The following is a 23,825-nucleotide window of genomic DNA, read 5'->3' on the forward strand; positions in this document are numbered from 1 at the left end:
TTGTGTTCTTCATGTCAAAAGTGTTAATAAGCGCCGGAATGGGGCCCTATCATATTTATACTTCGGTAACGACTGGGCCCAATTAAATGACGACTCCTTGCATTATGGATACGCCCCTGTGATTTGGTTGTCATCGGGACATTCTTTATAACATGCGTCTTCTTCGGTGTTTTATGATATGGCTGTCGATACTTACTTTTGTGCTTTTGTAAGTATAAATAATATTTAAGACTAAGGGACAGATTCTGCCGCATAATAGAAAATTTATGGCAAGATGAAGAAGGCTTTCTTATAGAAGATATTGACAAAAGCCATGCGGTTGCTGTGCAGTTTAGGCCTATTCTCAGGTTGTCAGATAGAAAACTAACCTAGAAACGATGTTACATAACTAGTGTTAGAAGTATCGAGGCAAAAGATCGATAATGAGACTTTGAAAAGTATCTAAGCAAAATATCGATGCCAAAAAAATATTGTGGCGAAAGTATCTAGGTACTCAATATCGAATTTTGAGTTCTTTTCATAAAAAACAACATAAGTGCAAAAAGATCTAAAACTCATTAAATATCATATCATAATATTAGAATAAATTCTATTGCTTGTATCTGATGTGTTAAATCAGAATCATTTTCAATATGTAAAATTTTAACAGTAATTTTTCAATACTACTTTCAAATTCTATAATTTTTCAAAAAAAAACAAGTAATAATAGTTGAGTATTTTTGATTAAAACAATATAATAGTCTGATACTATATTTAAAAAGCAATACATTTTAAGTATTTTTAAGTACAAAAATAATATGTTTAATATTTTTTAACTAAAATAATATTTTATAATTTGCAACTTTAAAAAGCCGTTACATGTTAACATAAAAGTGCAATATGAAGCTCTTTGGAAAGCATAAACATTCATTTTAATGACGGTCAAGATAATATTTCGACACTTGTAGAAAAACATCCCTTCGGAGCGATGAGATTTAAGTTTAAATGGTCCGAGAAACTCAAACCCATATGTTTGCATGTTGATATTCAAAAATTTTCAATTACATTAGTATTTTGCGTAAAAAAGAATCGAAATATAATTATTTCAAATAATAATACTCATCCATTAAAATATATTAGTATTTTGCGTAAAAAAAATCGAAATATAATTATTTCAAATAATAATAATCATTCATTTCAATATATTAGGCTGTCAAATATCTCCCTTCCGCTTTTTGCTATTGGTTTATAATACAAAAAGGCGGAAGGGAGATATTTGACAACCTAATATTAGTATTTCGCGTAAAAAAGAATCGAAATATAATTATTTTAAATAATAATACTCATCCATTAAAATATATTAGTATTTTGCGTAAAAAAGAATCGAAATATAATTATTTCAAATAATAATAATCATTCATTTCAATATATTAGGTTGTCAAATATCTCCCTTCCGCTTTTTTGCTATTGGTTTATAATACAAACAGGCGGAAGGGAGATATTTGACAACCTAATATTAGTATTTCGCGTAAAAAAGAATCGAAATATAATTATTTCAAATAATAATACTCTTCCATTTTAATATATTAGTATTTGCGTAAAAAAGAATCGAAATATAATTATTTCAAATAATAATATGTATCCATTTCAATATATTAGTATTTCGCGTAAAAAAATCGAAATATAATTATTTGAATAATAATAATCATCCATCACAATATATTAGTATTTTGCGTAAAAAAGAATCGAAATATAATTATTCGAATAATAATACCCATCCATTTCAATATGTTAGTATTTTGCGTAAAAAAAGAATCGAAATATAATAAACGCAAATACTAATATATTGAAATTGATGAATATTATTATTTGAAATAATTATATTTCGATTCTTTGTTACGTAAAATACTAATATTAGGTTGTCAAATATCTCCCTTCCGCTTTTTTTGCTCTTGGTTTATAATACAAAAAGGCGGAAAGGAGATATTTGACAACCTATTATATTGAAATTGGTGAGTATTATTATTTGAAATAATCATACTTCGATTGTTGAATATGTTTTAATAAAACATTTAAGGTACTTTAAAAAGCCATTTCATTTTACATAAGAGTAATTAATAAACATTTTTATTTATTAGTGTGGTCATATGCATTTTAGGGTTTTGAGCAATAAATTCTGAGACTAATGACCCTTCGGGATCATTTTTTAACACTTTTTTGAACAATTATGACCACCTAGAGAGACTATTGCTTTGTATTTGGCAATGAGTGGTGTTAATAGATTACGCTGTCGATTCTTTTTGAATACTATCGACGAAAAGAATCGATATCGGCAAATAGATCGAGCTAAAAATCGATAGCAAAAGTACTCACTATCGACCGCAAAGTATCGATATTTACTCAGTACTCGATATTTCGTTCTAACACTATACATAACAGGGTCTTTCTGATCCAGCTTCATTTTCTATTATGCGGCAGAATAGGTCCCTAAATAAGTAAGTTGATTATATTTTATTTATTTTTCTCTTTAGTGGAAGACAGCGAACGAAATGATGGATCACCTGAAAGACCTTATTACATGTCGAAAGAGCTTATGAAGATTTTAGGCCGAAGGAACAAAGTCGTCGAGGACTAGATTTTACATCTTTCAGCCAACTTCCAAATTTTACCGATTAATTTGAATTTATTTTAATTTATTACCCGAGTGGAAGATTGCTCAAAAAACAAATCGAAAATTATGTTATTGATTCATACAAATTTTGCATTATAGTTACCATAAGAATTGAATTTATATATTATATATACGGTAAGTTTAAATATAAATATGTATTTATTTTTACTATTCAAATACTAAGTGTCTTAAATGTGAAATGATGCTCAAATTATATTGTAGCTTCGAATGAGATAAGAATTTTTATAAAGCTCAATTATAATATATTAGGTTGTCAAATATCTCCCTTCCGCCTTTTTGTATTATAAACCAAGAGCAAAAAAGCGGAAGGGAGATATTTGACAACCTAATATATACGGGGTGTCCCAGAACTCAACGCCAAGAAAGATAAAAAAATAGAAAAAATATTAGATCGTTTTGAAAGTTATGAGCTTTTAAATGCAACCTGGAGCTTTAGTCAAACTGTGACTATTTTTTGATTATTCTGTTTAATTTTTATCATTTTTACGGAATTTTATAAAACTACGAATACTTAATAAACTGCGAATTTCAAGTTTTAAAAATCTGTCGACTTTGCAAGGACTTTGTTTTTAAAAAAATCCTCTAAAGTGTCTTAGTAAAAATATGAGTAAGGAAATAAAAATTTCAAAAAATGCAATGCAATCTGTAGCTTTGGTAAAACTGTAACTATTTTTTGATTATTCTGTTTAATTTTTATCATTTTTACGGAATTTTAAAAAACTACAACTATTTAATAAATTGCGAATTTTAAGTTTTAAAAATCTGTCGACTTTTCAAGGACTTTATTTTTAAAAAAAGTCCTTTAAAGTGTCTTACTAAAAATATGAGTAAGAAAATAAAAACTTCAAAATATCGCCGATTTTTCTAACTTTCTAATTATAGATAATTATCTTGCAAACTTTGATACACAATATATTAGAAAGATTTTTTGATAATTACTTAATTTTGAATTTGGTCTAATATAATAGTGATGTAAAATGAATTTTCATTCATCAAAATCGATCTTGAACTTGATACATATTGTGAGATCTTATAAGTATGGTTTGTGGGCGCACTCATATACTTTTTTAATTATACATAATTATCCAGCAAACTTAGATACACAATATATTAGAAAGATTTTTTGATAATTACTTTATCTTGAATTTGGTATAATATAATAGTGTTGTAAAATTAATTTTCTTTCATCAAAATCGATCTTAAACTTGATACATATTGTAAGAATCATATAAATATGGTTTGTGGGCGCACTTATATAGTTTTTTAATTATATATATATATATATATATATATATATATATATATATATATTAATCTAGCAAACTAGGATACACAATATATTAGAAAGATTTTTTGATAATTAATTTATCTTAATTTCAGTCTTATATAATGGTGTGTAAAATTAATTTTCATTCATCAAAATCGATTTTAAACTTGATACATATTGTGAGATCTTATAAATATGGTTTGTGGGCGCACTCATATACTTTTTTAATTATACATAGTTATCTAGCAAACTTAGATACACAATATATTAGAAGGATTTTTTGATAATTACTTTATCTTGAATTTGGTATAATATAATAGTGTTGTAAAATTAATTTTCTTTCATCAAAATCGATCTTAAACTTGATACATATTGTGAGATCTTATAAATATGGTTTGTGGGCGCACTCATATACTTTTTTAATTATACATAGTTATCTAGCAAACTTAGATACACAATATATTAGAAGGATTTTTTGATAATTACTTTATCTTGAATTTGGTATAATATAATAGTGTTGTAAAATTAATTTTCTTTCATCAAAATCGATCTTAAACTTGATACATATTGTGAGATCTTATAAATATGGTTTGTGGGCGCACTCATATACTTTTTTAATTATACATAGTTATCTAGCAAACTTAGATACACAATATATTAGAAGGATTTTTTGATAATTACTTTATCTTGAATTTGGTATAATTTAATAGTGTTGTAAAATTAATTTTCATTCATGAAAATCGATCTTAAACTTGATACATATTGTGAGATCTTATAAATTTGGTTTGTGAGCGCACTCATATACTTTTTTAATTATACATAGTTATCTAGCAAACTTAGATACACGATATATTAGAAAAAGTTTTTGATAATTACTTTATCTTAAATTTGGTCTAACATAATAGTGTTGTAAAATTAATTTTCATTCAACAAAATCGAACTTGAACTTGGATACAAATTGTGAAATCTTATAAATACGGTTTGTGGGTGCACTTATATAGTTTTTTAATTATATATATATTAATCTAGCAAACTTGGATACACAATATATCAGACGATTTTTTTGATAATTACTTTATCTTAATTTTGGTCTAATATAATAGTGTTGTAAAATTAATTTTCATTCATCAAAATTGATCTTAAACTTGATACATATTGTGAGATCTAATACACTGAGCATACTTTAACCTACCCTATGGAAACTTAATAATTTCACAGTTAACAAATAGTCTCAGTTCTAAAAAACCTTTGAAAATTTTGTTTAAATTTTTCACTATGATCCTAGAAGTGCTTTTTAGGATTTCGATTCCAAAGTTTAAAGGAACAAAAATATTAAAAATTAACCACAATGAACGAAAAATGGTCACAATTCGTCCAAAAAGTCTTAGGTTGTACTTAAAAGTTCATAATTTATAAGCTGCATGGAATAATTTTTCATTACGATGGTTACAATTAATCTCTTCACGTTGAATTCTGGGATACCCTTTATATAGATCACTTACCTATTGTTATTAAGCAATTTAAATATATTTATATTCCTAAATGTGCTGTAACTGCCAAAAGTATGTTAATATTTAAGAAGTGAAATTTTTTATGCTGTATTATACTTATATACGCTTTTATAAATGTAATTCTAATAAATATTTTATTTAATTATAAATATTATTGAATGGCTATTTTATTCATAACTAAGTAACGTGACTCTGGCCAACCTGCTATCAGGCAGCAACGATGTTCATTTTCAGTTGAAAAAACAGATATAAAATATGTTTTAATTGAAAATAGCCATGCACAAAAATTGCGGATTTTTATCAAAAGATTCAGAATGTCTTGAAACGTCGAGGAAATATAAATTCAGCAAATCGCGAATTTTTTATCATGAACCTAAACTTTTCGTTTAGAAAGTTAGTAATGAAATGCCTTGATACGTTTGGCTTTTTAAGGGCCAAACAATTGTATTTTAGTAGAAAAGGAACTCTACTGACAAACAAAATTATTCCAAGCACAAAAAATATATAAATAAAAAATAAATTATACATTATAGTAAAATAATTATAAAGATACTGATGAGTAAACTCTATCTCAACTTGAAAAAAACAATTTTTAAAATTCCATCTTCGAAGCATTGGTTAAATATGATTGACGAGTTTACTCGTCATAGAGAAATGTCAGAATTTTGTGCTTTGACCTGTATACTCGATATGAAAAAGTGTCAGAATTTTGCGCATTGATAAGTCATGGGACATGTCAGAGTTTTGTGTATTGACGAGAATACTCGTCATTGAGAAATGTCAGAGTTTTGTGCGTAGACGTCATGAAGAAAGTAGTGAAACTTTGTGCATTGACGAGCATACCCGTCATAGAGAAGTATCAGAATTTTGTGCATTGACGGGTATATTTGTCATTGAGATGTGTCAGTATTTTGTTCACAGACGTCACGAAGAAGTATTAGAATTTTGTGTATTGATGAGTATTCTCATCATGAGATAGCGGCACAATTTAGTGAATTAGCGTGTATACTCGTCATTGAGAAGTGTCAGAATTTGGTGCACAGACCTCATGAGAAAGTTGTAGAATTTTGTGTATTAACAAGAATACTCGTCATGGACAATTGGCAAAATTTTGTGTTTAGAGGAGTACAAATCGTAAAGAATTGATTAATATAAATCACGGAGAAGAGTCAGGATTTTGTGCATTGACGGGTATACTCGTCATGAAGAAATGTCACAACTTTGCCGAAATTTTGTCTATTAGGAGTACAAATCATAAAGAATTCAGAAAGAATTGGCGAGTATAAATCATGCTAAAGTGTCAAAATTATGTGTATTGGCGAGTATACTCGTCAAAAGAATTTAAAAGAAATTTAAAAAATCAGAAATTATTTACAAATGGAAGAATTGACAAATATAAATCGTGGAGAAGTGTAAGGATTTTGTTTATTGACGAGTATATTCGTCATGGACAATTGCCTAATTTTGTGTATTTGTGTAAGTATTTAGAAAAAAATTAAAAAATCAAAAAGAATTGGCGGATATAAATCATGGCAAAGTGTTAAGATATTGTGTATTGACGAGTACTCTAGTAGATAGAACTTTTGTGCATTGACGAGTATAGTCGTCACTAAAAAGTATCAGAATTTAGTGCCTTGACAAGTATACTTGTCTTGAAGAAGTGTCAGGATTTTGTGCATAGACGAGTATACTGGTCACAAAGAAATGTCAAAATTTTGTGCGTTGACGTGTATACTCGTCAAAATTTTGTTTACTGACGAGTATATTCGTCATAAAAAAGTGTCAAATTTTGGTGAAGATGAGTATACTCGTCATGGACAATTGGAAAATTTTGCGTATTGGCGAGTATAAATCATAAAGAATTAAAAAAATCAGAAATAATTGGCGAATATGATTCATGAAAAAGTGTCAAAATTTTGTGTATTGACGAGTATACTCGTCATGGAAAATTGGCAAAATTTTGTGTATTGACAAGTATAAATCATAAAAAATCAGAAAGAAATAAAAGATATTATATGTTCAGAAAAAAATATATAAATCATGGAGGTAAGTTAGAATTTAGTGCATTGACACGTATACACGTCATGGAGAAGTGTCAAAATTTTTTTTATTGATGAGTATACTCGTCATGCACAATCGGCAGAATATTGCGTATTGACGAGTATACTCATCATGAAAATTGTCAAATTTTTGTGTATTGATATGTATACTCATAATGGTGAAGTGTTAAAATTTGGTGCATTGACAAACATACTCGTCACAAAAAGGTATCAGAATTTGGTGCATTGACGAGTATACTCGTCTCAAAAAAGTGTAGATTGGATTGCAAGAATGTCAAGATTTCGTCGTAGACGAGTATACTCGTCTTGGAGTAGTCGGAATATAGTATGTTGACGAGTATACTCGTCAAAATTTGTGTATTGACGAGTATATTCGTCATGAAAGTATCAGAATTTCGTGCATTGTCGAGTATACTCGTCATGGCACAATTTTGTGGAGTGACGAATATATTCGTCATGCATGAAAATTGATTTTTGTTAATCAAAAAGTAAAATTTAGTAAAAAAAATACAGTTTTGTAAAATGAACTCCTCCATACTTTTTCTTCGATATCTTAATAGAGTTTTTCACCAAGTTTGCTCGTCAGTACAGTCCCTTTTCTTACAATCTGCAAACCTTGATCTAGATGAGCCCGTTTTTTTTTTAATTTTCCTTGTATTTTAAAAAAATATTTGATATCATCTTAATCACTTATATCTATCTGTTTATCAATTAACATTTCCTTGTAATTTTTTTTGTCCCTTTATCATTTGATGGCCACGGATTACTTGCAAACAATTCAAAGATAAATTATTGGCGTATTAGCAGTTGTAATAACCGAAATTATCAGACTGAAACTGTATGATAAAACTTATCTCCGAGATAAGATTTTTATTAAACTTATTGGCGGTTTATGGCGAAAACGTTTTTGTTTTATATTTCTATCGGTTCGGACGTAATAATAATAATAATAATAATAATAATATATATATAAAATTTGATAAAACGTTCCGTAATATAATAATAATAATAATAATAATATATAAAATATAAAATTTGATAAAACGTTCCGATAAATTTTTACCTTTATTCAGGGACTTTACAAGTATGATTATTTAATCTTGTATTCATCGAAAGATATGCTTTAAAATTGTTTGTAGTTATAAATATTAAATTATTATTAATTAATTTATTTACAAATTTATTTTATTACTAATTTTTATTACTAATTTTTATTAATATTTATTATTACTAATTTTTTATGTTGTTCATTTTTTAATTTAAAGAGTGTTAGTGCAAATTACATATAAATAAAAAGGATGGGAAAAGTAGATTACGATGGTGAGTAATATTTTTAGTAATTATTTATATCATAAATTCAATCAATTTTTGATATTTTTAACTTCCCGTAGGACAAGTTATCGTAATCGTCTAGAAATCAAAAATGAAAATTTTTACATACCTTTACGTTTCAGAGGTTTCTGAACATTTTGGCATACCTCAGAAAAAAAAGATGTATGTGTGTGTGTTTCACGTTTACGGAAGCAAGGATCACACGATTTCAATTATATCAAAATTAAAAAATAATAATTATATAAAAAAATCGATTTCTATTGATAAGGTAACGTGCTCATTTGTTTTTGACAATGGCAGGTTCAGCCGTTTCGGAGCAAAGAGTGTAGAAAATATAAATCGAGTTTTTGAGAGCACGGAGCATCCGATTCGAATGATTCAAAAAATATTGCACTTGTATTGACCGAAAGAAAATTTGATTATATTTTTACAAAGGCAGGCCCAGCGGTTTCGGAGATTTAGAAGAAAATTTTTTTGACAATTCTATTTGGAAGTCGAAATTTAGATTTTTTCGATAGTATGGATCAATCGACATGAATGAGTATCAAAAAGTTTTGAGAAATTTAAAAATTAAAAAAAAAATCTATTAGCCAAGCCAAGCTTTCAAAAAATTTCAAATAATATCAGTTCAAAATGCCTAATTTTTTTTAAAAAAAGATCGTAATTTTCTATTTTATCAATATTCAAATTTTTCAGAATTAAAAAAAAAAAAATTCTCAAAAAAATCGAATTTTTCTTTTCCTAAGTTCTAACAACTGTGTACGGGAAGTTCCAGCAATGTTCCTTAAGGCTCTTTTATTTACTCTCTAGTAATAACTATATTTGTATTGAAATTAATTTTTTAAACCCATTTTTTAGACTTTTTCCTGCTTTTTCAAATAAAATATTTTTTTTAATCATTCTAATCGGATCCTCCGTTTTCTTAAAAATTCGATTTCTATTTTTTGCGCTTTTTGCTCCGTATCTCAGTAACGGCTGGATCTGCCTTTGCCAAAAACTAATCAGTACATCTCCCTATCAGTAGGAATCGAATGTATTTTTTTACCATTCAAATCGGTCGATCCGTGCTCCCGAAATCGTTGACGAGAGATTGTATCCGCACATATATACATATAGACATAGATTTAACCATTTTTTCCATTAAAGTATGCCAAAAATATATAGAAAATTAAAAATATTAGAAAAAAAGTTAAGAATTTAATAAATAAAGTACATATCTTGTAGTCCTGTAAATTTTCATGTACTTTACTCTTCTTTTTATATTTTCTCCTCTATAACTTCCTAAATTGTTGGACTTGCCTCTGGTGAAAATCACACCAATACAAATTTATTTTCCAAATTTTGAACATATTTTTTTAATAATTATATTATGGATTTAGTTAATTAATGATTTAATTTTATTTTTTTTAGAAAAACCTATACAATACGATCCTGATTTCCATGGACCTGTTAAAAGTAGATCCTGCACAGACATTTGTTGCCTGATTGTATTTCTGGCCTTTGTCGTAGCCTGGATTGGTATCGGTATATATGGTAAGTTGAAAAAAATATTATTTTTATATATGAAAAAATATCGAGTTTACAAAAAACAATACACGATCGCACGTTGAAATTAAAGCATAGACATTACTACTACATGGGCTGCTAGTCTTCATATGTTTTCCGTTGTATACAGTGCTCAACTGTGACATCACATGTCTGAGCGAACATTGCCGACGACGATCGCGGACTCACCCTATTGATCAAATGCCACATGTCATATGTTACGTACCAGATATAGACCTTATAATATATAAACAGGTGCATTCGATTTTATGTACATTAGTGTAATATTATCATTTCTTACAAAATTATCATCCACCACAATTGCCATTATATCATTAAAACAAAACATACCACATATGACATTTAATCAATCGGGAGAGCCCGCGATTGTCGTCGGCAACGTTCGCTCAGACATGTGACGTCACAGTCCCTTCTATGTTTAAGCACTTATTTTGCGCTTGACTAGACAGTGCATAAAGTCTATGACTAAAAGTGATTTAATTGGTGACCCCGTCAAATTAATCTTGAATCATATCTACTACTTTTATTCAATATTTTGAAGTGAAACTTCCTTAGGCGCGGCTAGGGTGTGAATCCGTACAAATGCAACGGAAGTGCGTTACGGCATATAAGATAAGATAAGAACCGAGTGCCAATGGATAAATATAACATATTAACTAATAATATAACATACTAAAATTACAACATTCTAAAACAAATACAAAAATTACAATACATTTTTAAACTTTACTCCTTCAGCGTGTCACTTAAAATCACATATGTATATAAATTCTAGAGTGTACTTTTTTCATAAAATTTAAATATCTCAAATATTTGTTAGAAAACTCGTCGATTTTAGTATTTGTTGGGATAGTAGATATAATAGAGTATAACATACTAAAGTTACAACGTTCTAAAATATACAGAATTATTTAAAAAAATTCTACACTTTATTCTTTCAGTACGGAACACATATATAGTTTCTAGAAGGTACTTTTATTATGAAATGTTGAATATCTCGAATATTTGTTAGATTACATATCAGTTTTAGTATTTGTTACGATAGTAGACATAATAGAATATAACGCACTAAAATTACAACATTATAAAATATCTACAACTATTTTAAAAAAAAAATCTAAAATTTTATCATACACATCTATAGTTTCTAGAGGGCACTTTTATCATAAAATTTGAAACATCTCAAATATTTGTTAGAAAACTCATCGATTTTAATTTCTGTATCTGTAGTAGACATATTAAAATATGCTATACTATGATTACAGCATTTTAAAAAGTCATTCGCTTTCGATGATATCATTTCTATACGGGTCGATTGTGATTAGTCGTCGTGTATGTGAATAGAGATCTGTCGTTGTATGCGTACCGATATATACAAGGAAATCGACATAGATAGATAAATAAACATTTTAAAGTTACATCGTAGTACAAATCTTGATTTAATGAAAAATGCCTGAATCAGAAGAATATTTTACTCTGTTCCTTGAAAATAATAAAACAAATTAAACATTTGTGCCGTGTACTAAACGTAAGTTTATTGATTAGAAATTATTTCTACATTATTCGTAGTTTCTATGAATCTTGGAAGTTATTAAAATGGAGATGAAATCATTCTATGAAATGAGATTATATCGCCAGTGATACAGTAAAAAAAATACAAACGGTCAATGAATGTATGTTAATTTTAATAACATGAAGTTCTTCAAACACAATTACACACATGATGAGTAAAGTTGCGAAAACAATATTTGTTTAGGCGTTATATAACATAATCTACTGTGTGAACGAATATTATAGAATTTATTAATCAGCAATTACTTTATTTCTCTAACGAAGGTTCAAGTCCTAAGTACTAATTACAATGACAAACCGATCATGTCATATTTGAAGTATGACTTTGATTACATTATTGTTTCTAAATATTATACATATTTAACTCATTTTTTACTAATGTTTATTATTTTATTTTTTTCAGCCGTCCAAAATGGAGCCATCGACAAAATTTTGAATCCAGCCGATTCTCTTCAGAGAAAATGTGGAGTGCATCCTGACGTCAAGGATAAACCTTATTTGTTGTATTTCGATTTGTTGAAATGTGCACAAAATGGCCCTTTGCACAGCCCTTGCTTTACCCCACGGGCAAGTGTTAAAAAATAATTAAGAAACCGCTTCTGCCGCATAACAGACAAATGTTATGGCAAGGCTATGTTGTGAAGAAATTTCCATACTGAATATTGACAAAGCCATGCGGTTGGTGTGCAGTCAGGCGTATGTCTCAGACAATCATATAGAAAACCTAACATAGAAACCGCACAAATATCAAAAAATATTAGATAACACAATGTTTTTATTTTCTTCGACTGCTGGACGTCAAATCCGGCTCGAAGGACCAATGTTTTTTCAATGTTGTTGTGATTGATTGCTTTTTGAAGGACCTTAATTTCTGTGTAAAACGCCTGACTGCACAGCAACCGCATGACCTTCGTCAATATTTATCATGGAAAAATCTTCCTAACATGGCCTTGCCATAACATTGGTCTGTTATGCGGCAGAATCGGCTCTATTAATTACAGTTTTTTTGTTTTTTTTTTTAGGTTTGTGTCGAGAAATGTCCAGACGAAGACTTCTCATTCAATGACGAATATATAAAAAAGACAGATTTTGTGACTTTACGCGAAAAAATAATTTGTAAACCCGAAGTCAACATGACGAGAGATTTGTTCGATTATAAATCAGCCAGGGAATTAATTGAAAATAGAGATTGCTTGGGGTCGTATTTCAGGAGTAAACCAATCCCATGTAAGTAATATATACCGGGCTAGCTAGTATATACATTATGGTGGTCCTTAATATGGATATTTTCGAATTTTTTTGCTTCCAAAGGCTCCCAATGAAATCAATTTTAAATTAGCCAGGCACTTGCAATGACTATTAATATGCTCCAAGAATATTTATTTATATGTGGCATGCGTTGCAGTGGATAAACCACACATATAATTTGTATAAGCTGCTCTTTTATATAGGACATACGTCCGCAATCACAATTAATGAGTTAATTTTTCTATTATTTTTTTTCTAAAAATATTTAGGGTGGTCCTTAATATGGACATTTTAAAAATTTTTCGTTCCCAAAGGCTCAAATGCTTTCAAATTAATAAAAGAAAATTCTCTAAAAGTTTTTGCTCTTAATATTAACATTTAGACAATCCGCAATTCAATTAAAAGTTTCGTATATTTATTATTACCATATATTCTTGCGCCATCTGTGATAGCATTTGTGAACTTTACTTAAAAATATTTATAATTCACTTAATTTCTAATTAAATCCATGTGTACTGTTTAACGAAATATTTATTCATCATGGAATCAAAATCAATTTTGCAGCAAAATATTTATTTTATTGGTGATTTTGACACTCAAATTATCAGTAAGAAATTCCATCAAAATTACAAGTCTGCTTTCACAGATGGCGCTAGAATTTACTTAATGATATATGCTAAAAATGATATACGAAGTTTTTAATTGTATTGCGGGCTATCTAAATGTTATTATTAAGAGCAAAAGCTTTCAGAGAATTTGTTTTTATTAATTTGAAAGCATTTGAGCTTTTGGGAGTGCAGAAATTTAAAAATGTCCATATTAAGGACCACCCTAATATACATATAAACCTAAAAAAAATAATATAAAAATTACTTACTTATTGTGATTGTGGTCGTATGTGTTATATAAGTGAAAGAGAGAGCTAACAGAAATTATATGTGTAGTTTATCTACTGCAACGCATGCCACATATAAATAAATGTTCCTGGAGCATATTAATTAGGGTTTATACAAAAACCGACATTTCAAAAAACCGGTTTTCGAATTTTATATAGAAAATAAACTTTTGCTTGGATATTCTGTAATTTACCCGCAAATTTAGTGTAATTTAGAGCAGAATTTGACTGTATTTATTTATTGTTTAACTTTATAGATAGTAAACAAAATTATTTTAATTTTAATTAGTAGAACTAAGAAATAATAGTTTATTTTGATTAAATAACTTTAAAAATAATTATTCGTTATTCATGCATCATTTTCACATATAAGAATAAAAATATTTTTATGATAGCGAAAGGAAAGTTTTCGAATAAATAAAAATAATACATTTCTAAATAAAAAAAATCATTAAATTAAAAAATAAAAGTAAAAAAATATTAGATGCATGTTGATACATACTTGTTAATATCAATTTTAGTTTTAAAAGCAATTAAGCTAAACTCGGGTATTGTCTGTTGCGAGCAATTTTAATTAATTAGTTTTAAACATTCTAATTGTTTTTTGTTTAATAAAATATGATTTCAAAAAACTGAGAACGTCTATCGAATTTCTACTTAGACGTGTCTTTTATTGTTTACTCACAAAAATTTCCCGAAATTGAAAATACTCTCATGCTAGCGACCAAATTATGCTTAATTATTTTTAAAGTCTGATATAATACTAAGTATTTTGTTTTTTAATTTGTGGTTTCTAGGGTTTAAAACTCTTTTTTTTTTAAGTTTGAGTAGTGGAAGTTACTGCTTCAAGAAGAAGTCACACTGATTTAAATTAATATATACACTGGTATAAAAATCTAAATTAATATACACAAAACATTTCTGGGAACCATTGCATACTGATAAAATATCAAATGCTATTGAAACGATATGATTTCAAGAATCAAAACGCTTTCTTCTATCTTTTATATTTGGCTATAGTTGTCATTTTCCATTTATACAGCAAAAACCGACTTTTTTTACTAAAAAACCGGTTTTCGAATGCCATAATTTTCGTCAAAAACCCGGTTTTTAGAACCGGTTTTTGAAAACCGACAAACCCTAATATTAATAGTCATTGCAAGTGCCTGGCTAATTTTAAACCGACTTTCTTTAGAATCGATCGATAATTTGACTCGACTAGTTTTATCGGTTTTAATTTAAGCTTATGAAAAGAGCAATTACTGTTGACTAATTTTTATTCATTTTTGCAGCTTCAAATATTTGTGTTCCTCGAAATATGAAAAAAATTTCAATGAAGTATGGCTTAGAACCAGATGCTCTGAGAAATGCTTTTATGTCTGCCAAAAACCTGACAAGAGATGGTGACGTGAGTAAAGATATAATAAAAATTTTTAGTTTTATTTTTTATAAACCCTGTAATTAATATTTAAATTTTTTACAGGTTTCCAGCAAAGTAGTTGAAGATTTATCAGCGATTTGGTGGCATATTGTTTTATTATTATTGGGCTCTATGGTGGTCTGTTTGATCTACATCGTCGCCATGAGATGGTTAGCGGAATTTTTTGTCTGGTTTTCGATTGCACTCATTACTGTTTTACTTCTTGCAGGTAATAAGAAAAAGCTAATAAATAGATATAAGAATGAATGAATAAACTAGTGGTGTATGGCATCGTGCCTTAAGGCAAATTGCTGGAACTTCCCGTACCGTAATGAAATATTCGAGAAATTTTAAACGTTTTCAAATATATTATTACGAATACTGTAACTTTCATTATTTTTGCATGATCTTGTTATATCTGAGCAAATCAAATGTAAATCATAAATCAATTGACAATCGTCATTTCATTTCTAATTCAATTTAAAAGAATAGTTGCCTAATTTGCACAAAATTGAAAAAGTGCTCCCGTATAGTCACAGTCTAAACGCATTTGCAAATAATTCTGTGCGACATTTTTACTTATACTGTGCTCGGCTGGCGACATTTTCACATTTTTCAATAGCTTTCACAAAATTTGAAAAGTGCTCGAGTACATAAACAGTCTAAACGCACTCTGGTAAACATTTGTACCAGAGTTGCGCTTAGACTGTGCTTAGCCTGGGTCATTTTTTCAATTTTTCATCCAAAATTACAATAACTTAGATAATATGCAAATAAATACATAGATGAATAAATTAATGATTAAAAAAGCTGTAAAATAGATAACTAACGAAATAAATGAGTTATTAAAGGTATAAATGCATGATTTAGTAAAAAGGCAGATAAATAAATCAACATATAGAAAAAAATCGTAAAAAATTGATAGATGAATTAATAATAAACTAGTTGGTATTAGTATTTTGCCTTGAGACAAGTTACATGAACTTCCCGATATGTTTAAATAATCGACCTAATCAATAAAAAATAAATTAATTTATGAGCGATTAAAAGTATTCCGAGTGGATTTATTACACATAATTGAAAACGAACGAGCACGTTAACTTGGAGTATTTTCTAAAAGCAAATTTTTCAAAAATCAACAATTCTTATAACTGAACCAATTTGCGTAGGGCTTTAATGGTTTAGTATGTTCATCAAAACCAAGTACTCTATCGTTATACCAAGTAAATCGTCTAATTTTAATTTTAACAAAAACTACTCATTTTCTCAAACTTTGAAGAATTTTTAAAATTAAACGACTCGTTGTAGGGCCGTAATATTTTAGTATGACCTAAAAGACTATGGTATCTACCGTCAAAAAAAATCATAAAAATCTTCGATTTTTTTTTTAAACTTCGTTACAAGAAAACGGCCCGGCCGATCTTTACCAAAAACTAATCAGCACGATTCCCAATCAATATCTTTCGAACGGTTTTTGAATTTTCAAAATCGATTCAGAATTGCGGGCTTAAACGTGGACGAAACATTTTTCAATTTTCTGCGATTCACAAAGAAACAGCCCGGCCGATCGTTGCACAAAGCTCAGACCAAAACTAGTCCTCATCGAGATACATCGAATGGCTTTTAATTTTGTGAAATCGGTCCAGCCGTTTGGGAAAACACCTGAATTTATGGTAAAAAATCTTGTTCACACACACACACATACTTTTTCCTTAAATGTTGGTCTCATGGCTTGAAACGTCGAGAAAACATAAAATTAGCGAATCGGTTTTTTTGATGAAAACATAAACTTCTCTTTCGGGAAATTAACTAGTCAAATAACTAAAGTCTTTTTATTTTGCAGGACTTGGTGTAAGTTTCTATTTCTTTGCAAATCCAAACGGCGATGATGTTTTAAAATATTTCGCTTTGGCTGGAGGAGTACTTTTTGGAATTATGTTATTATTTTTGTTTATTATAATATGTTGTGGGCGAAGGAATATCAAGATATCGATAGCCCTTATCAAGTTAAGCGGAAGGTAAGTTGAAGGATACTTTTGTTTTTTATTAATCTTATATATAAAAATGAAGCCTTTTTTCAAATGTCCAAGTAAAACTCGAAAACGGCTAAACCGATTTGGCCAGTCTTAGTCTTGAAAAATTCGTGCCAATCCAGAGAAAGTCCAAAAGGTGAGAAATTATTTCAAATCCGCGTAGAAACTTTACGTTTTTAATTTGAAATTTTTTGTAGAAGCGTAATTTGAACAAAACAATGGACGGTGGCTAATACGTTAAATGTCAAACGATTTTGACAGATGATATTCAATTACATTTAATAGGATATTTTACGTGAATATTATTTAATTATGTATAAATTGTAGTAAGTAGCTTCGTTTGTAGTTTTATTTATATATAAAAACGTTAGTAAACGGGCCGCAAGTGTTACTAGAGACTCAAAATATCAACTTTTTTGATATGTTAATATGAAAATGCACTTTTTGGCATATTTTTCTCAAACACGGTGCTCTGAAAGATCTCATTTGTATAATTATATACTCATTGGTATTTATAAAACATTTTCTAGGTTATATTATTTTTAAATATTATTTAAATTCAGAACCTAAATTTTGTATCGATGAAATGGACATTTTGTCGAATAACATTTTCCCAGTTATAATTTCCCAGAATTTATCAAAGAATAGATAGTAATATATGAAGGTCCGGGGTTAAAAAGCTCCACTACCGATGTGTTAAAAAACAGTAGAGTTAAGCATTGTTGAACAACAATATTTGCAAGTAGAGGGAAAATGATGTAACCTTGATTCTCGTGACTTTGCTATCGGGAGATAAACGGTAATCTTTGAAAATCCATAATAAAAGCATTTTCTTCCGTTGGTAATTTTTTAGCATTAGTTAAAAATGTAAATATTTTGTAAAATACCTTTAAAATTGAAATAAGACATTAAACCTGTTTGCCACCTGGCCGTTCCAAGTTACCCCGCCTATAGGCTAAAAAGGTCTAGATAACAAATTTTTGAAAGACATCAAAAAAGCACATTTCTACAATGATGAAGTAGAAGTCAGTTTACTGAACGTAGTCAGATAATTGTTTATTTGAAATGTGTTATTTGTTGTGATATAATTATTTTGGTTTTTACAATATATTTTATATTTGCTCAAAGTGAAATTGGACCTTTGTGCCTCGCCCTGCTCTACATATATACTTTTTATTAAATTCACTTTAATTCATAGAATGTTACTTGAAACTTTTCAAAAAGCAGGTCAAAGAAGAAATACTTGATTCATTTTTTATCTTTCCTCGTAGAAATTTGAAAATTTTGTATAAGCTTAGTAGTATTATTTATAATTATACACAAAATCCAGAATCCAAAAGGAATCTGAAAAACTTGAAACGTAATCAATAAGTCGAAAGACCAAAAAAGACTTGAATTGGATGGATTATACCATGTTTTCTATGGAAAGTGTACAAAACTTTCAGACAAAATATAGACTAATGGGGTTTATTGTTTTTATAATACCTCATTGTATATAGCATTCAAACAACACATCCTTATACTCTTAAAGTATTAATTTTATGATTCTCTAGAAATTGTTTAGTTACCTTACTTAGCAAAACAACGTTTGCCGGGTCAGCTAGTTACGAATAAAAATCTATTATCTTTTTCAGGGCAATAGGGTCATTACCATCAACCCTGATCTTTCCCTTGTATCCATGGTTATTGCAATGTCTGGTTTTGGCTTGTGCAGTTGTCATTGCAATGTATTTGGCATCAATGGACAACAATGGTTCAAGTGCTTTAAATCCTTTTCCTTTTAACCAGGAACTTAGAATATACGACTACACGAATTCTAAGGGCGATGGGGTTGTTGAATCTTGGAACTGTTCCAAGTACTTGAGTAGTTTTGGGACTGAACAAATGGTAGGTATCGAAAATATGAACTAGTTGTGTATAGCATCGTGCCTTAAGGCAAATTGCTGGAACTTCCCGTACGTAACGAAATTTTCGAGGAATTTTAAACGTTTTCAAATATATTATTACAAATACTAATGTAACTTTTATTATTTTTGCTATCTTGTTTGTTATATCTGAACAAATCAAATGTAAATCTTAAATCAATTACTACATTAACAATCGTCATTTCATTTCGAATTCAATTTCAAAAAAAAAATAGTTGCCTAATTTGCGCAAAATTGAAAAAGTGCTCCCGTACAGTCACAGTCTAAACGCATTTGCAAATAATTCTGTGCGACATTTTCACTTATACTGTGCTTAGCTTGGCGGCATTTTCACATTTTTCAATAGTTTTCTCACAAAATTGGAAAAGTGCTCCAGTACTTAAACAATCTAAACGCATTTAGGTAAACATTTGTACCAGAGTGGCGCTTAGACTGTGCTTAGCCTGGGTGATTTTTTGAATTTTTAATCCAAAATTACAAAAATATTTTATGGAAAGCAATTGTTTTGTCAATATAATATAATATATAATATAATATATATGTATATTATATAATATATTATAATATAATATACAAGCAAAAAATTGACAATTTTATAAAAAGGACTCTACTGACGAGCAAACTAAAAAAGAGAATTTTATAAAATGGACTCTACTGACGAGCAAACTAAAATAAAACACATTTTTTAGAAAATGTAAATGTAATAGAAAATTTTCTCTAATAGAGTTGAAAAGAGACTCTACTGACAAGCAAATTAAAAAAGAGGACAATTACATAAAAAAGGACTTTACTGACGAGCAAACTAATAGAGAAGACAATTTATTAGAAAAAGGACTCTACGAGCAAACTGAAAAAGAAGACAATTTCATAGAAAAGGACTCTACTGACGAGCAAAATAAAAAACAATTTATTAAAAAAAGGACTCTACTAACGAACAAACTGAAAAAGAAGACAATTTCATAGAAATGGACACTACTGACGACACAAAATATAAAAACAATTTATTAGAAAAAGGACTCTACTGACGAGCAAAATACAAAAGACAGTAAATAAGAAAGGAACCCTACTAACGAGCAAACTGAAATTTAACAAGTAGAAAAAAAATTCTACTGACAAGCAGTAAATAATAATAAATGAATAATTGTATAATTTTTTAGATCATCCAAATCGGATAATCCATTCTCTCAAAAACTCGATTTGTATTTTCTGCGCTCCGTGTCTCCTAAACGACTGGACCTGCTTTTGACAAAAACTAATCCGCATATATACTTATCAATAGGAATTGAATGTTTTTTTAAACCATTCGAATCGGTTGATCCGTGCGTCCGAAAACGTGGACGAAAAAATGCGAACACACAAAACACACACACATACACATCCATTTTTTCTGAGGTATGCCAAAATGTTCAGAAACCTTTAAAACGTCGAGAAATGCAAAAATTTTCAATTTAGATTTTTCGACGATTACAATAACACACCCGACGGGAAGTTAATTATTACATCTTTTTTATTTTCCATGAAATACTTTTGTAATTTTGGATTAAAAAAATGCAAAAAAGCTAAGCGCCACTCTGATACAAATGTTTACCCATGTGCGTTTAGACTGTTTATGTAACGGAGCACTTTTCCAATTTTGTGAAAACTATTGAAAAATGTGAAAATGCTGCCAAGCCAAGCACAGTATAACTGAAAATGTCGCACAGAATTATTCACAAATGCGTTTAGACTGTGACTATACGGGAGCACTTTTTCAATTTTGTGTAAATTAGGCAACTATCCTTATTTTTGAAATTAAATTCGAAATGAAATGACGATTGATAAATTGATTTATGATTTACATTTGATTTGCTCAGATATAACAAACAAGATAGCAAAAATAATGATAGTTACAGTATTTGTAATAATATATTTGAAAACGTTTAAAATTTCTCCAATATTTCGTTACAGTATGGGAAGTTCCAGCAATTTGCCTTGAGGCTCGATGCTATACACCAATAGTTATTGTTTTATTTTTCCGCAGGTGTCCCTTCCCTGCGACAAAGATTTCGTTGCACAAAATTGCATGAGAACGACTTACGAGAGCAAAGGGTCGATAATAAGTTACAACGAATACAACACTAATTTGAGACCATTCGATGCATATGAAGATTGCAAAATGACTAAAAGAGATTTCGGCAATAACGAGGAGGATCCAGATTTCTTACCTTTGATATTCCATGGTAAAAAAATACTTAATGTTATCTTAAGGGGCACAACTAGTGTAACCGCCTAAAAAAAGGTGATTTTTAGGAATTTATATTAAAAAAACTACTTTATCAATAATTACAAAATTTCAAGGATGTATTTATACATGTTTTAAGAATACATAGTAATATTTTTGAAGGAAAAAATTAAATAATTTGTAAGTTATCGTCGATCTTCAACGGCGTGACAAAAAAAAAGTCATTCACTGCTGCAGTGATTCCGGCCTTCTACGTGGATGAAATCAAAAAAAAAAAATTCTCGTTAAACTAGATAATGTTGTCTATAGAATGAACTACGATAAAAAAAAATCAAAAATGACGGCGTTTTTTTTAAAAAAAAGTCGAATTTTACCCAAAATTTTGGACGTTTTTGGACTGCCAAAATTCCATTTTTGATCCGATCAAAAAATCGGTAGTTCATTTTACGGAGAACTATATATAGAATATGTAAATAAAAATTGATAGTGATCGGATCATTTGTTTTTGAGTAATCGCTGCAGCAAATTCGAAAAATGCGGTTTCGAGAAAAACGCGTTTAAAGATAAAACGATCGTTGTACTATATACTACATATATACTGTTCAAATGGCTGTGACTCAAAAACTATATAAGATATCGATTTGAAATTTCAGTATGCTATTTTTAAAGGTATAACCTATCGAAATGTGGAAAAATTGAAAATTCGATTTTTTGAAAATTCCACACTAGTTGTGCCTCTTAATAGTTTGCTTTAATTGAAAAATACATACAACCCTAAATTTTCACTCTATTATTTTTTTATTTTTTTTTAGCTTACAACGGTATAGCATTCGTGTGGTTGGCTATTTTTATATCAATGATGGGCGATATGGTTTTGGCCATGTCTTTTGCAACCTGGTACTGGACTTTTAATAAAAGTGATGTTCCATTTTTCACCGTTTTCCAGTCAATTGTTAAAACTTACACGTAAGAACAAAAATACATATATATATATACATATATATATATATATATATATATATATATATATTATAAAGTCAACCCTCCGACGCGCTAAAAAAAACTCGTTTAAACCAAGCCATTTTGTAGCGCGTTCTATAAAAACCGAATAAAAAGTCACTGCATTTGTACCGCGTTATATGAAAACCAATAATTAAAAAATACAACATAAATCATGAATTGTTTTAATAGATCTTGATGAGTTTATATAAGAATATGTGAAAAATGGGATAAAAACCGAACTAAAATACTAACTAATTTTCAAGCCGATTTTTTTAAGAAGCACTTTATATTTATATTTATACTAACTGACCCGACAAACTTTTGCTAAGTAAGGTACTTTTTAAACAATTTCTAGAGTAACAATAAAATTAATACTTTAAGTGTATAAGGATGTGTTGTTTGAATGCTTTGAATACAATGAGGTATTATAAAAACAATAAACCCCATTAGTTTGTCTATATTTTGTTAATACAATCAAACTGGAAGTTCTATACACTTTCTATACAAAACATGGTATAATCCAATCCAAGTCATTTTTGGTCTTTCGACTTATTGATTACGTTTCAAATTTTTCAAAAATTCTTTTTGGATTCTGGATTTTGTGTATAATTGTAAATAAGACTATTGAGCTTATAGAAAATTTTCAAATTTCTGCGAGGAAAGATAGAAAATTAATTGAGTATTTCTTCTTTGACCTGCTTTTTTAAAAAGTTTCAAGTAACATTCGATGAATTAAAGTAAATTTAATAAAAAGTATATATGTAGAGCAGGGCGAGGCACAAAGGTCCAATTTGACTTTGAGCAAATATAAATTATATTGTGAAAACAATAACAATTATATCACAACAAATAACACATTTCAAACGAACAATTATCTGACTACGTTCAGTAAACTGACTTCTACTTCATCATTGTAGAAATGCGCTTTTTTGATGTTTTTCAAAAATTTGTTATTAAATTTAGACATTTTAAACTTTGGAACGGCCAGATGGCAAACAGGTTTAATGTCTTATTTCAATTTTAAAGGTATTTTACAAAATAATTACATTTTTAACTAATGCTAAAAAACTACCGACAGAAGAAAATAATTTTATTATGGATT

At 28.7% G+C, this 23,825-nt stretch overlaps 1 protein-coding gene across 1 annotated transcript in view; it reads left to right on the top strand.

Annotated features, from left to right (window-relative positions):
- The window catches only part of LOC113370431 (CTL-like protein 2), a 36,233-nt gene that overhangs the window by 6,570 nt on the left and 5,838 nt on the right, over window positions 1-23,825 (top strand). The window contains exons 5-10 of the mRNA XM_026611099.1: window positions 15,415-15,530; window positions 15,606-15,771; window positions 17,386-17,560; window positions 19,210-19,462; window positions 21,521-21,719; window positions 22,534-22,687. Of these exons, the coding sequence (XP_026466884.1) occupies window positions 15,415-15,530; window positions 15,606-15,771; window positions 17,386-17,560; window positions 19,210-19,462; window positions 21,521-21,719; window positions 22,534-22,687 (1,063 nt within the window). The remainder of the gene's footprint in view (window positions 1-15,414; window positions 15,531-15,605; window positions 15,772-17,385; window positions 17,561-19,209; window positions 19,463-21,520; window positions 21,720-22,533; window positions 22,688-23,825) is intronic.

This window comes from Ctenocephalides felis, unplaced genomic scaffold, assembly GCF_003426905.1.
Source record: "Ctenocephalides felis isolate EL2017-DRISC unplaced genomic scaffold, ASM342690v1 CF-g0.4_SCAFFOLD_00845, whole genome shotgun sequence".
Taxonomy (NCBI): Eukaryota; Metazoa; Arthropoda; class Insecta; order Siphonaptera; family Pulicidae; genus Ctenocephalides; species Ctenocephalides felis.